Raw genomic sequence first — 13520 nt, forward strand, 5'->3', positions numbered from 1 at the left:
AGAGAGAACAACTAGTTGTAAGGTTGAGTTTCATCCGTTAAGTAACTATACTATACCAGATTCCAACATACTATGGAATACTCGATACAACACATTAACGTGTTATACATAACTAACATATTATACTATACTATATAGATTAAATAAATAGTATAGAGAATTTGATACATAGAAACATCACAATGTAAATCGTTTATAGATTAAGAAAGAGTGATAGTGATGCCTCGCCGCGACAAAGAGGAAGGAAGGGGGGAGGGAGGATAGGTAGGGGAGCCACGAAGGAAAGGAGGGGGGAGGGGGAAGGAAAAGAAAATATTAAGAAAATGTTTCTATTCTATGTTTATAAAATAGAATAGTAGAACGAAACATGTACTGTTTATCTTCTCCGATGGTTCTGCGTATTCTCCGTTTCGTAATCAACATATAACGAAAAGTAAGAAAAGTGTAAAGGCAACCAAATATATGAAGAAAAGTAATCAGACAATCAATTGTTTCATCTTATGATTAATCAGTTGTTGTTCAATCTCACCGGAGCTAGCTTGATTTCCTTTGATAAAAAATTGGGATCCTTTATAAAATTCATTGCCAAATCAAACGTTTCTGTGATATCTGTGATGAGAAGAAAAAAAAAACAAAAAATAAGAAGAAGAAGCGCGTGTGCCAAATGATAATGAATGATGACAGTTTTGTATATATTGTAGAAAATATATGGTATATCATAGCATATGCCTTATAATAGTTATATGGTTAATTTTTTTTCAGAAATGGTTATGTCTCCTAATTCCCCTTTTTCGTTTCTCCTTTTAATTAAATTTAAAACTACATTTTACAAAGCATAGTCAAACCGATGTTCGATAGTTCTTTTTTTTTTGAATAATAATGTTTGATAGTTCGTAGAGAACACAACTCTCTCTCCTTACCTTAACTGTCTCCTATATTTACCTCATTGTTCCACTCCCACAACCCCAAATCTCTCCCTTCCATAACTTTAAACACACGCTACGCAAAATGAGCAACCTCCATCTCTACACCTCCGCACGCTTCCGCAATTTCCCGACGGCTTTCTCCCGTCGCCACCATCACAACAACGACCTCCAAAACCAACGCGGCCGATCCGTTTTCTCCGAGCTAGGTGACACAACCCTCGACCCAAGCGGTGACCTAATCACGAGATGGAACCACATCTTCCTTATCACCTGCCTCCTCGCTCTCTTCCTCGACCCTCTCTACTTTTATCTCCCTATTGTCCAAGCCGGAACAGCCTGTATGTCTATAGACATCGGTTTCGGCATCCTCGTCACCTTCTTCCGTACCCTAGCCGATCTCTCTTTCCTCATTCACATTCTCCTCAAATTTAAAACCGCATTTGTCTCCAAATCGTCTAGAGTCTTTGGTCGCGGCGAGCTTGTCATGGACCGCCGTGAAATCGCGATTCGTTACCTTAAATCCGAGTTCATTATTGACCTCGCTGCCACGCTTCCTCTTCCTCAGGTTCCATCATCATTTTCTTTATTTCTTTAAAGATCCGATAGGTAACAACGGCTGAATCGTAAAATGTGTAAACATGAAGCACAAATGTGTGCGTTATACTTTTGGAATCATAGAAATGCATAATCAATTAGGAAAGAAACAAAAAAACTTAATTAAATCGAAATGCTTTGATCATCATGCTTGTCTAATAACAAATTTGTATTTAAAATAACCGTTTAAATCCTTTGATAATATCTTTTTTCTTTTGTCAGATAATGATTTGGTTTGTGATCCCAAATGCTGGAGAGTTCAGATACGCAGCACATCAGAACCACACACTTTCCTTGATCGTCCTGATACAGTACGTGCCTCGCATCCTCGTCATGCTTCCCCTTAACCGTCGGATCATTAAAGCCACTGGAGTTGCGGCCAAAACAGCCTGGTCCGGTGCAGCCTACAATCTCGTACTCTACTTGCTTGTGAGCCACGTAAGTAACCCTTTTGTCTTTCTCCACATGTTCGACCTGAAAAACAGAGTCTCTGTTTTCACAATTTTGGTTTCCCTTTTTAGGTTCTTGGTTCCGTTTGGTACGTTTTATCGATCCAGAGACAGCACGAATGCTGGAGAAGAGAATGCCTTAAGGAGATGAACGCCACGCATTCACCGTCTTGTACTCTCGTGTTTCTTGACTGTGGATCGTTGCGGGATCCGGGCAGACAAGCTTGGATGCGCATCACTAGGGTTCTCTCTAACTGTGATGCACGTAACGACGATGACCAGCATTTCCAGTTTGGTATGTTTGGTGATGCTTTCACTAATGATGTCACCTCTTCTCCTTTCTTTGATAAATACTTCTACTGTCTTTGGTGGGGTCTACGCAATCTCAGGTTAACTTAATACCGTGTCTTTTTTTTTTTTTTCAATTTCAGTGACTGATGTTTCCTTGCTTTGGGTTATTTAGTTCTTATGGACAGAGTCTTGCAGCTAGTACATTGAGTAGTGAGACTTTATTCAGTTGTTTCATCTGTGTTGCGGGACTTGTTTTCTTCTCTCATCTTATTGGCAATGTTCAGGTAGTTTATTAAAGCCATGTACGTGGATTCAAAAATCCATAAAAACATGATTGATGGAGGTTCTTAACTTTAACAAAGAAAAAAAGTTTAAGAACTTATTAACTTTTTTTCTTTGTTAAAATTAAGAACGGTAAGAATCTCACTTCTAAGAACTCCAGTTAATCATGGTCTAACATCTTAGAAAATCTAGATATTTAGCTTTATCTATAGCTTAACAACATATACTTTAAGTGATTTTTACTTTCTTGAAGAACTATCTGCAATCGACAACGGCTAGGTTAGATGAATGGAGAGTTAGAAGAAGAGATACAGAGGAATGGATGCGACACAGACAATTGCCACAAGAATTACAAGAGCGTGTGAGGCGGTTCGTCCAGTACAAATGGTTAACCACTCGTGGAGTCGACGAAGAAGCCATCCTCCGTGCTCTACCTTTGGATCTTCGTAGACAGATCCAACGGCATCTCTGTCTCGCTCTAGTTCGCCGTGTAAGCCACCACATTTTGATTTACTTCCCTCTCAAGTAATAAACCCTAATTCTACTTTTTGTTTTGTTATCAGGTGCCATTCTTTGCACAGATGGACGACCAGCTCATAGACGCAATATGCGAGCGTTTAGTTCCATCGTTGAACACTAAAGATACATACGTGACACGGGAAGGCGATCCTGTAAACGAGATGCTTTTCATCATTAGAGGTCAGATGGAAAGTTCGACTACAGATGGTGGACGGTCAGGATTCTTTAACTCAATCACGCTTAGACCAGGAGATTTCTGTGGTGAAGAGCTCTTAACTTGGGCTTTAATGCCGAACATTAACCCGAATCTCCCCTTGTCCACGAGAACCGTGAGGACTCTCTCTGAAGTAGAAGCTTTCGCTCTCAGAGCTGAGGACTTGAAGTTCGTAGCTAACCAATTCAGACGCCTCCACAGCAAGAAACTCCAACATGCTTTCAGGTGATAAGTAATTTTTTTTTTGCTTGCTTCACACACAATCGAAGTTCCTTGCTTCACACGCAATGTTTTATTGATAGTTATGATGTTTTGACTGTTGATCAGATACTATTCGCACCAATGGAGGGCTTGGGGAACTGGTTTTATACAAGCTGCATGGAGAAGATACATGAAGAGAAAGTTAGCTATGGAGTTAGCTAGGCAAGAAGAAGGAGATGATTACTATTATGATGATGATGATGATGATGATGATGGTCAATACCGAGAGGACATGCCTGAAAGTAGTAACAACAGCAGCAATAATCAGAACTTGAATGCAACGATATTAGCGTCTAAGTTTGCAGCTAATACGAAGAGAGGTGTTTTAGGGAACCAAAGAGGGTCTTCGAGAATTGATCCTGATGATCCGACTTTGAAGATGCCTAAAATGTTTAAACCAGAGGATCCAGGATTCTTCTGATTTTTTTTAAAAAAATTTCTGTGGTGAAAAATGCATGTAGGATATTTTCAGAGACTGAATTGATTTGCTGTAAGCATCATCTTAATCAGAGACATAAATAAACATCACTATAGATTAAAGTACTTGTGTCTGGTGTTGATTTATATCCAGCGCATATTTGGCTCCTACAACTTTTAACACCGCTTTTATTGGTATGGACTTATCTCGTGATAGTTGTAGCCTAGTAGGTTTCACATTTGAATTAGGTTTTCAAAGCCATAAACAAATGCATATAAGTTGTGATTTTGATATATGTTTTGTTATTAAACATGCATATAGTTATTTTGTTGGGTTTAATTGATATATGAATTTACTATTTTTGCCAACTATGAATTTACTAATCTAAAAATGAAAATAATAACAATTCGGTAAACAATTCTGATCCGCTCAAAAACGAAATGTTTCAAATGCTCCTGAAATTATAATATAAAAATGTTCAATTTTATTTTCTAAATTACTCTCTCACTTTATTATTAGTTATTATTAAAATGAATTCATTAGAATTAAATTCAAAAAATTTGAAATTATAGCCTTTCGAATGAAATTGTTACTATATAGAAAGTTAAAGAAGTAAAAACTCTTTATCGGATTTGAATCAATGACTTATGCTTTACCATGACACTACTCTATCACTGAGTTAAAATGGCTGTTTTGATTTAATTTCTGACTGAATCGATAGATAAATTAAATATATATATATATATATATATATATATATATATATATATATATATATATATATCCCAGATTTGATGAAATAGGATGAATTGAGACGGAGTTTTTTGTAACACGTAATTATCTTAAATATATTAATTATTTCTTTATTTTCCGACGCCTGGAAAGGACAAAAGAATTTTAGCAAAAAGAAAAAAATTCTGATCAGTGAGAAATTATCAAATAAGATCATCAGATGGGAAAGAAAACTACAGTATTTTATAAGAAAATTAATTTTTGTTCATCTATGAAAAACATTGAACGGACTACAACATCACAAAAGTAACCTACGTCATCTACAAGAAAATTTGAAAAGAACATATAGAAGAGATGACCCAACTACCGCACATAGAAAACGACACCACACCATAACATGCAACTATTGCATTTGTATATTTATTTTGATTAATGATTTGATTTGATAATTTCCAAGCTATATCCTCAAATAATTAGTATTCTTTCTGCAGATGGAGTTAAAAATGGAAGAGATAAATATTGGTAGATAAGAGGTCATGACAACTCAGCTCTTTGTCTTATCTTTCATAGTTGGAAACATACAATAATTTCTTGATTATTACAATATTTAATGCCTTTTTGTCTTTCATTTTCTAATTTATTCAAAAACTGACAATATGGCTCACTTGTCAATAGCCATTCAATGTACGGCAACGCACACCAAGAGAGTGCAACTTAGCGACATGTGTGAGAGATACTGCGTGAGATCTTAACCATTGAATTCCTCCCTTCTTCAAAATCATAAATCTTCTTCAAAATCATAAATATAAATCTCATTAGACTGAAGAGGAAGAAAATCCCAAGAAAAAAAGATAAGAAACTTCAGTTTCAAAGCAGTTTAGCATCCATGGCGGTTCGTAGAGTGTCTTCTCTATTATCACGATCCTTTTCAACTTCCTCTCCCTTTCTCTCTCGTTCTCTAGGTAACTCACACATACAAAACACAACATCTGTTCGATGTCTTTGATTTAATGAATCTCCTAGGAAGACTATCTTCATGTTTAAACTTTTTTCTTGTAATAAATAGACTCAACTATAGTCTGCAAATCACAGCATAACACCTCCTTCATTTGAGGAAGTTGACAATTTTTATATATCGCAATTAACCAATATAATAGACCGAAAATAGTTTTTTTCTTTTTAATGCCTGGATCTGTGGTGAATCTTAGGTTATGAACTTAATATTTTAACATAAGTATTTTCAGGGAGAAATTTGAATAATGGAAGTAGGATCGTACGGAGATTTGGAACATCATCTGCAGCTGAAGAAGTCATAAGCCCATCGGTTCAAGTTTCTTACACAAAGCTCCTCATCGATGGAACTTCGTTGACGCTGCTTCTGGTCAGTAAAGTTTTCTTTTCATTTTTTAAAATTCTTCCTCAAGAAACAGAGTGCTCTGTTCAGAAACAGAGTAATAAAGAAGGCAAAGTTTGAGTATATCTATTTAATCGTTGTTTTTTTTTTTTTGAATTGGGGGTTTAGGTAAGACGTTCCCGACTCTTGACCCACGGACAGGGGAAGTCATTGCGAACGTAGCTGAAGGGGATGCTGAAGATATCAACCGGGCTGTGAAAGCTGCAAGGAAGGCCTTTGATGAAGGACCTTGGCCTAAGATGACTGCTTATGTATGTAGTAGTGAAAACTGTTTTTTTTTAAGTGTGTAATGGTGTCTCATCTTGGTTGTGATACTGGTCTGGACTTCAGGAAAGGTCGATGATAATGTTGAGATTCGCTGATTTGGTTGAGAAACACAGCGAAGAGCTCGCAGCTCTAGAGTCATGGGACAATGGGAAGACTTATGAACAAGCAATAACAGCAGAGATTCCAATGCTTGCCAGATTGTTCCGCTACTACGCTGGTATCAAAATCGTTAGAAATTATTTTCTTGCTAGTAGTTTCTGTTGAATGAACAGCATTCTTGGTTTTGCTTTGATGTGTAGGGTGGGCGGACAAGATTCATGGGCTTACAGTTCCAGCTGATGGAAACTATCATGTTCAGACACTGCATGAACCCATAGGAGTTGCTGGACAAATCATTCCCTGGAACTTTCCGCTTTTGATGTTTGCTTGGAAAGTTGGTCCTGCTCTTGCTTGTGGCAACACCATTGTCCTCAAAACCGCTGAACAAACTCCTCTCACTGCTTTCTACGTTGGCAAACTTTTCCTTGAAGTAAGATACATGCCCATTGTTTCTCTTCTTGTGTTCATTTCCTTTGTTTTTTTTTTAAATATTTTTATGGACCCGGAAGGACCTACATCTCCTAGGGCTAGGGGAAAAACAAATACAAGTAACAATGTTTCTTGAAATGTATGACAGGCTGGTCTTCCTCCAGGTGTTCTGAATATAGTTTCTGGATTCGGCGCAACCGCTGGTACTTCTCTTGCAAGTCACATGGATGTAGACAAGGTAGAAATAAATGTTAACGTGCACGTAACTTCTTGAAGAGGCTAAATTTTATGTTGCATTGTTTCATTTCCCTCCAGCTTGCTTTCACAGGATCGACTGATACGGGCAAAGTTATACTTGGACTGGCTGCTAACAGCAATCTAAAGCCGGTGACTCTGGAACTTGGAGGGAAATCACCCTTCATTGTATTCGAAGATGCTGATATCGATAAAGCTGTGGAGCTTGCTCACTTTGCTCTCTTCTTTAATCAGGTTTTGTCAAATAGTAGAATAATGTTTTTGCTTGCTCAATTTGTTAGTTAGTTATTGAGATAATGTTTTTTTTTGTAGGGGCAATGTTGCTGCGCGGGGTCTCGGACATATGTTCATGAGAAAGTGTATGATGAGTTCGTTGAGAAAGCAAAGGCACGCGCACTAAAACGTGTCGTTGGTGATCCTTTCAAGAAAGGCATTGAACAGGGTCCTCAGGTTACACTCATATCCTTGCATTAAGAAGAGTTTATCTTTTGTTGATTACTTCTGTAATTTTGTGTATATTTAATCTTTTTTTCTTTTTTTTTTGTAGATCGATTCAAAGCAATTTGAGAAAGTTATGAAGTACATAAGGTCAGGAGTGGAAAGCAATGCTACTCTTGAATGTGGTGGTGGGCAGTTTGGCGACAAAGGTTACTTCATCCAACCTACAGTCTTTTCTAATGTTAAGGTAAAAAAAAACTCTTCCAAGTCAAAGACTTCTTTCAATTCACTGTAGTATTAACCGCGATATCCCTCTGGTTGAAAACAGGATGACATGCTTATTGCTCAAGACGAGATTTTCGGTCCAGTCCAATCCATCTTGAAGTTCAGGTACATAGAGTTAACAAATAACCGTAATATTAGACTTACCTTCTTCACTAATGATGGGAAATGTGATGTGGGTTTGTTGATATTGGATTCAGTGATGTTGATGAGGTGATAAGGAGGGCGAACAACACTAGATACGGACTAGCCGCAGGGGTTTTCACAAAGAGCCTGGACACTGCAAACAGGGTCTCGAGGGCTTTGAAAGCTGGCACCGTTTGGGTCAACTGTTTCGATGTCTTTGACGCAGCCATCCCCTTTGGTGGTTACAAGATGAGCGGCAACGGAAGAGAGAAAGGTATTTACAGTCTCAACAACTACTTGCAGGTCAAGGCAGTCGTCACTCCGCTTAATAACCCTGCATGGATCTGATCTTTGTACTTTGTTTCGTCCTAAATGCTCAAAAGTACTCTTAAAAGTTAAAACAATAAAAACAGCGCCAAGGTTTGTTTACTTACTGGATTGTGGGCACTTTTAATAAATGTGTAAGCAAGTTCTAGCTATTGTTTTTTTCTTTCTCGCATCACTTAGAGGTGTGTCTTTTCTGGTTAATTAATATATTTTTTATTTTTCTTGAGTGGAATGTAAAATTTATTGAAAATGACAAAAAACTTCTTTTGTGTTTGCAACTTGTTTCTCTCTGTTCCTAGTTGCTAAACTATAAGAAATCAAAACAGAAACCACTGAGCTTTAACATGAAAAATAGAGATTTATGCTGTTGCAGCAAACCAGACTTGCAAGTCTTTCTGGAATTTATCATCCCTCAGTTGATAGAATGCGATTCTAGATTTGTTTATATCTGACGAGGTGTTTCAGTGGCGTGGGTATGCATTATGTACAAAAATGATCTATTTCAACATAAACTTACACGTCATGTTTACTCATTCATAAACTTTGTAATAGTGCGTGTGTGATTTGTTAATATATAACACAAAAATTTGATATGTATTTTGAATGAATATCAAATTATTTTCTCCATAATTATATATATATATATATATATATTATATGATCTTAAAGTATATATAACATCATTGAAATAAGAGATGTAAACTAAAAATATAAAAATAAGTATATATGTGTTCGGTTATCTTCGGATATTCATTCGGGTTCAGATATTACCCGTTTGGATTCAAATATCCAATATTTTCTAACTTAATACCTGTTCGGGTATTTATAGTTATTTCGATTCGGAATTTTCGGGCTGGGTACGGATGCGATTTCATATCGGGTAAAGTGAAATAAATTCTATACTAGAGTAACTTTTTAGAGTGAAACAAATGATAAGTTTTAGTTTACCATTGGAGAAGATCTGAATGGTGCAAGTTATAGTGAGGAGTCAGAAGCGGGGACTACTAAGCAGTAGAGATGGCAATTGGGTTCTCTCGTCCCGTTCCGTCCCGAACCGCTGCGGGTTTGGCTTCTGGCGGTACACTGCGGGCCTGTTCCGCGCGGAATGCGGTTCTCAAACTAACTGTCCAATCCCGTACCGCAAAATATGTAGGTCTTCGCGGGCCGTCCCGCGGGACATCAAATACTATATTGCTTGTTTCTATATGCACAAACAAACATAGATAAGAATTGAGTTTCAACTTGCACATGATCGAGCATACTCTTATAAGATCAATACATTAAGTTTATACAAAACAAATATTTTTATTATCATTTATGATGGCTTGAAGAAGCTCCACCGGTGTAGATCATAGATGCTTAGGAGATCCAAAGCATCATCGACCTTGAAACCACGATCAAAGGAGTTCCATAATGTCCAATCCCCTTCTCTTTCTCTCTCTCTCTCAGGTAAAAGCAGAAATGGAAACTTAGGATTGCGGATCTTCAAAATCCCGCAGTTTAACCCATCCCACTTTCGGCCCGTCCCGCTTTGATCCTATCCCGCTTTGAACCCGTCCTGCTTTGAACCCGTTCCGCGAAGCCCACAATTTTACGGACTTTTCAAATAAAAACCCAATTTCATCCTACAACAAGTCTTTACGGGTCAGGCCCGCAGTCAATGTCTTTGTTGCCATCCGTACTAAGCAGGTTAATGAAAGAGATGACATAAAGCAAAAATGTCAAAGGCAATCAGCTGACCAACTCTCGGGGTTTTTTTTTTTGTTCTCTCTTTCTCTTTCTCCGCCAAGAGAGATAGAGACACTCAGCATCAGCAGCTGAAGAAGATTCTGAGTCCCGTTTCGAATTCGATTCAACCATCTCTGATCTCCATTCTCAGGGTTTCTCCTTTTGAACTCTCTCTCTCCTCTCACATGGCGATGAGAGGTGTCGATTTCAAGTTGTGAGTTATCATCTTCTTCAATGAGACAGACTTTCAATTTCCATTCCCATCTCGTGGTGGAGGGGTTTCTGATTTGTGTGTGTGTGTGTGTGTGTGTAACGTTTGCAGGTACGATGGGTTCTTCTTGTCTATGCTTGCCATTAGTGTGTATCCTTTTTAATATCTCGAGCTCAATGTTCTCAAACCCTGATTGAAGAAAAAAAAGAGACTAATTTTACTCCTAAAGATCCTATTTTTATGGTCTCTTTCTAGGGTTTAATGTGATTTGGGTTAACCTCTCTGTTTCGTTCCTTCCTTAATTGTCTTTTTAGAATTATTGTTGGTATCAACTGGAAGAGGTATAGTAGGTGCGAGTACCCTTTGCATATATGGATTGTGGTTGGTCCCTTCTCCCTTCTTCTTCTTTTGCTCTTTAGCTGCACTTTTTGTTTATTGTTCGTTAAATTTGTTTGCTTCAGGTCGACTACACCACCGTCTTTATCTTCCGCGTCCTTATGTTTCTTGACAATGCTCTTGCTGCTCGTCTCGGCTTGTAAGCTTTGATCTCAGAGTTAAAACGTTTCTCTCTATCTTGTTAGCTACTATATGAATGTCTGATTAATTATGAACATCTGTTAGGGATTTTGGAAGTCAACAGCGGAACATTGGGTTTTGTGGGAGAGTCGTGGTGCTCTCTCTCCTATCTCTCCTTCTCTATCCATTTCTCTGGGCTTGGACTGTTATCGGTACTATTTGGTTTATTAGGGCTAAAAGCTGTGTAAGCCTGTTTTGTTTTTTTTATGATCAATGTCATAAGATTATTCTTGCTGCATATCCTGTTTCTGAGCTATTATTATGTATTTCGCTCTTGATATATATATATAGTTACCTGAAGATGGCCAAAAATGGGGTTTCCTCATTTGGCTCGTGTTCAGCTACTGTGGACTCCTCTGCATTGATTGCATCTGTGTCGGAAAGGTAAGGCTTTCATCAAGCTTTTTTTTGTTGGTTTGTTCTGAAGAGGATACGCCCACTTATATGAGTTTTGCTTGACAGTGGTTGGCCCGAAGACAGGTACACTCACTACGTGCTCAGCAGGGAATTCCGAGTTCAGAATTTGGTGTAAGTTTTCATTTTGAGTATTTTTTTTATCTGACCCTCCCTCCTCTGAGTTTTTTTTTCAATGTCTGTTTTTCTTGTGCCCAGATTTTGGTTGACATGATTAGGGTACCCGACTGGGCATTTGAAGCCGCAGGACAAGAGATGAGAAGCATGAATCAAGATGCTGCTACTTACCATCCTGGACTTTACTTGACTCCTGCTCAGGCAAGTCCCCTCCTTTGTTCTAACTACGTTAACCATTTAGTTACATGTCCTCTCTATCCGTGGTTTCAATCTCACATCCTCAACAGTTATATTCTCAAGCACCTGATGGACATATTCTATAGAAAAGATCATTTGATTATCTCCAAATTTTACTTTTACCATATCTGCTTTCCAAACATCTGATGCTTTGATAAACAGACGGAAGCTGTTGAGGCACTCATTCAAGAACTTCCAAAGTTCAGGCTAAAAGCTGTCCCAGATGATTGCGGCGAATGCTTAATCTGCTTAGAGGAGTTCCAGATTGGACATGAGGTACTACTAAAACATCTCTCTTCTTAACCAACTTCGTATGCATATTTTTTTCTGGTAATATATTAAACACCAGGCTTTGGTACAATAAATGAGCGGAAATTGTCTGAATTTTGACAGGTTAGAGGATTACCTTGCGCCCATAATTTCCATGTGGAGTGCATAGACCAGTGGCTGCGTTTGAATGTCAAATGTCCTCGGTGCCGGAGCTCGGTCTTTCCAGACCTTGATCTCAGAGCATTATCCAACCTCCAGAGTTCAGAAACACAACAGCCCCCACAGGGGAACACGGAGACGACAGAAGCTCGGTACATAAGAAGCCAACCACAAAGCGAGAGCTATTTCTTGAGACTTCAACCCGTAATCCACCCTCCTGTCCACACAGACACCGCTCTGGAGACTGCAGAGAATGTTGGAGTTGTTCCTCCTGTTTTGGCCGGTGGATCTCAATCTAGGAGATGAGAAAAAGAATCTGAAAATTCTACTCATTACTAACTCTTGGACTTATTGAAGGGAAGAGAAAAAAAAAGAGACATTTGGAGTCTACCCCCCCCCCCATCCCCTTCAAAAGTTTTCGCCTTTGAGGCTTTGACAGTCTTGCAATGTAAATAAATTGTGGTTGAAAGAACAAAAAGTCTTGGGGGCTTTACATTTTGTAAGAATGAAGAATTGTTTATTCGTACACTATTTACGGTAGAGAATGTTCATATATACGCCTTCCCAGTGCCGGAAGGACAAGGAAGTTGGTGACCTGATGACTGGAGAGCCGGCTAGTTCAGGGGACGAGCACTTTTTTTTAGTTATGGTTTCAGGTTGACAACAACTTTTCTATTTTGTTTACTCAAATCATGTGAATTGGTTTCATTAACATACATTAGTTTATGATTACATTCATTATATAAATATCGATTTTGTACTAATCCTTTTCACAAAGCCGCACTAAAAATTCAACGACGAGAGGTTTCTGAAAGGGTTTGTGAGGTGATTACGAATATGGTCTTGGAGTTTGTTTCCCGAGTCTATAGTGAGTTAAGAGTTACATATAGAGTCTGGATATTTGTTCTTTGTGATTAAATTTGTTTTTACGAATATTGTTAGTATTTTTGTTTGTTTTGTCGAGTTACATATCCTGATTCTTTTCCTTTAAATCGAAATAAAATACGAATCGAAAAATTACTGATATTTTGTGCAGTCCTATATACATTTACATTTTACCACATAAAGTAAGATAACATAAAAATATAGATGTGGAGGACAGTCAGTTATTATTATTTTGATCAATTTGGGGTATCAAGAATCTATAAAAAGACATAAACTAATTTTAAGGAGTAATGCATCTATGGATATAATCTTTCTTTGGTTATGCAAATGAATGGAAAGTTAAGGTTTATAATCTTGTGAATTTCCGTTGATAAAAAAAAAATCTTGTGAATTTCCGAAGAAATATGACTTACTTTCACGCAACAGAGTAGATCAAAACGTGTTGGTATCCCAAAACCGTTCTTGACACAATAAACTTTCATATCAACACTGTCTAGATATTGTTATAACCATAGTTAAAGGATTATCATAAAATTTTCTGTGAACAATCATATAATCCACTAGTGGGGTAGCTAGATATGTCGGAAATCCTAGAACCCC

At 37.8% G+C, this 13520-nt stretch overlaps 3 protein-coding genes across 3 annotated transcripts; all 3 read left to right on the top strand.

Moving 5' to 3' along the window:
• The first annotated feature begins 916 nt into the window (after positions 1 to 916).
• LOC108809724 (probable cyclic nucleotide-gated ion channel 16) lies at positions 917 to 4114 on the top strand. The gene is made up of 7 exons (XM_018581881.2): positions 917 to 1491; positions 1743 to 1958; positions 2042 to 2358; positions 2433 to 2544; positions 2796 to 3032; positions 3106 to 3500; positions 3603 to 4114. Exons 1-7 carry the CDS (start codon positions 1009 to 1011, stop codon positions 3955 to 3957), a joined length of 2115 nt encoding a protein of 704 aa, XP_018437383.1. The 5' UTR covers positions 917 to 1008; the 3' UTR covers positions 3958 to 4114.
• A 1239-nt stretch (positions 4115 to 5353) lies between these two features.
• On the top strand, positions 5354 to 8601 carry LOC108813150 (aldehyde dehydrogenase family 2 member B4, mitochondrial). Its single transcript, XM_018585616.2, is given in 12 exon segments — positions 5354 to 5648; positions 5931 to 6041; positions 6044 to 6067; positions 6209 to 6351; positions 6431 to 6584; positions 6667 to 6896; positions 7044 to 7133; positions 7211 to 7384; positions 7463 to 7600; positions 7698 to 7835; positions 7917 to 7978; positions 8071 to 8601. Coding segments are annotated over 12 exon segments (1614 nt in total). The 5' UTR covers positions 5354 to 5572; the 3' UTR covers positions 8345 to 8601.
• A 1451-nt stretch (positions 8602 to 10052) lies between these two features.
• LOC108807189 (E3 ubiquitin-protein ligase SIS3) lies at positions 10053 to 12590 on the top strand. Its single transcript, XM_018579447.2, has 10 exons — positions 10053 to 10265; positions 10374 to 10412; positions 10577 to 10643; positions 10724 to 10797; positions 10884 to 11022; positions 11130 to 11222; positions 11301 to 11366; positions 11451 to 11570; positions 11769 to 11882; positions 12000 to 12590. Exons 1-10 carry the CDS (start codon positions 10237 to 10239, stop codon positions 12339 to 12341), a joined length of 1083 nt encoding a protein of 360 aa, XP_018434949.1. The 5' UTR covers positions 10053 to 10236; the 3' UTR covers positions 12342 to 12590.
• The last annotated feature ends 930 nt before the right edge of the window (positions 12591 to 13520 follow it).

The sequence above is a fragment of the Raphanus sativus genome, chromosome 6 (assembly GCF_000801105.2).
Source record: "Raphanus sativus cultivar WK10039 chromosome 6, ASM80110v3, whole genome shotgun sequence".
In the NCBI taxonomy this organism is placed as follows: domain Eukaryota; kingdom Viridiplantae; phylum Streptophyta; class Magnoliopsida; order Brassicales; family Brassicaceae; genus Raphanus; species Raphanus sativus.

Bases quoted from the DNA above. Each gene is read 5' to 3' on its own strand.
- LOC108809724 (XM_018581881.2), top strand. From the start codon at position 1,009: ATGAGCAACCTCCATCTCTACACCTCCGCACGCTTCCGCAATTTCCCG. The intron at 2,545-2,795 runs GTAGTTTATTAA...ACTTTCTTGAAG, and splicing joins ATCTTATTGGCAATGTTCAG to AACTATCTGCAATCGACAAC. The intron at 3,501-3,602 runs GTGATAAGTAAT...ACTGTTGATCAG, and splicing joins AAACTCCAACATGCTTTCAG to ATACTATTCGCACCAATGGA.
- LOC108807189 (XM_018579447.2), top strand. From the start codon at position 10,237: ATGGCGATGAGAGGTGTCGATTTCAAGTT. The intron at 10,644-10,723 runs GTTGGTCCCTTC...TGTTTGCTTCAG, and splicing joins CTTTGCATATATGGATTGTG to GTCGACTACACCACCGTCTT. The intron at 10,798-10,883 runs GTAAGCTTTGAT...AACATCTGTTAG, and splicing joins CTTGCTGCTCGTCTCGGCTT to GGATTTTGGAAGTCAACAGC.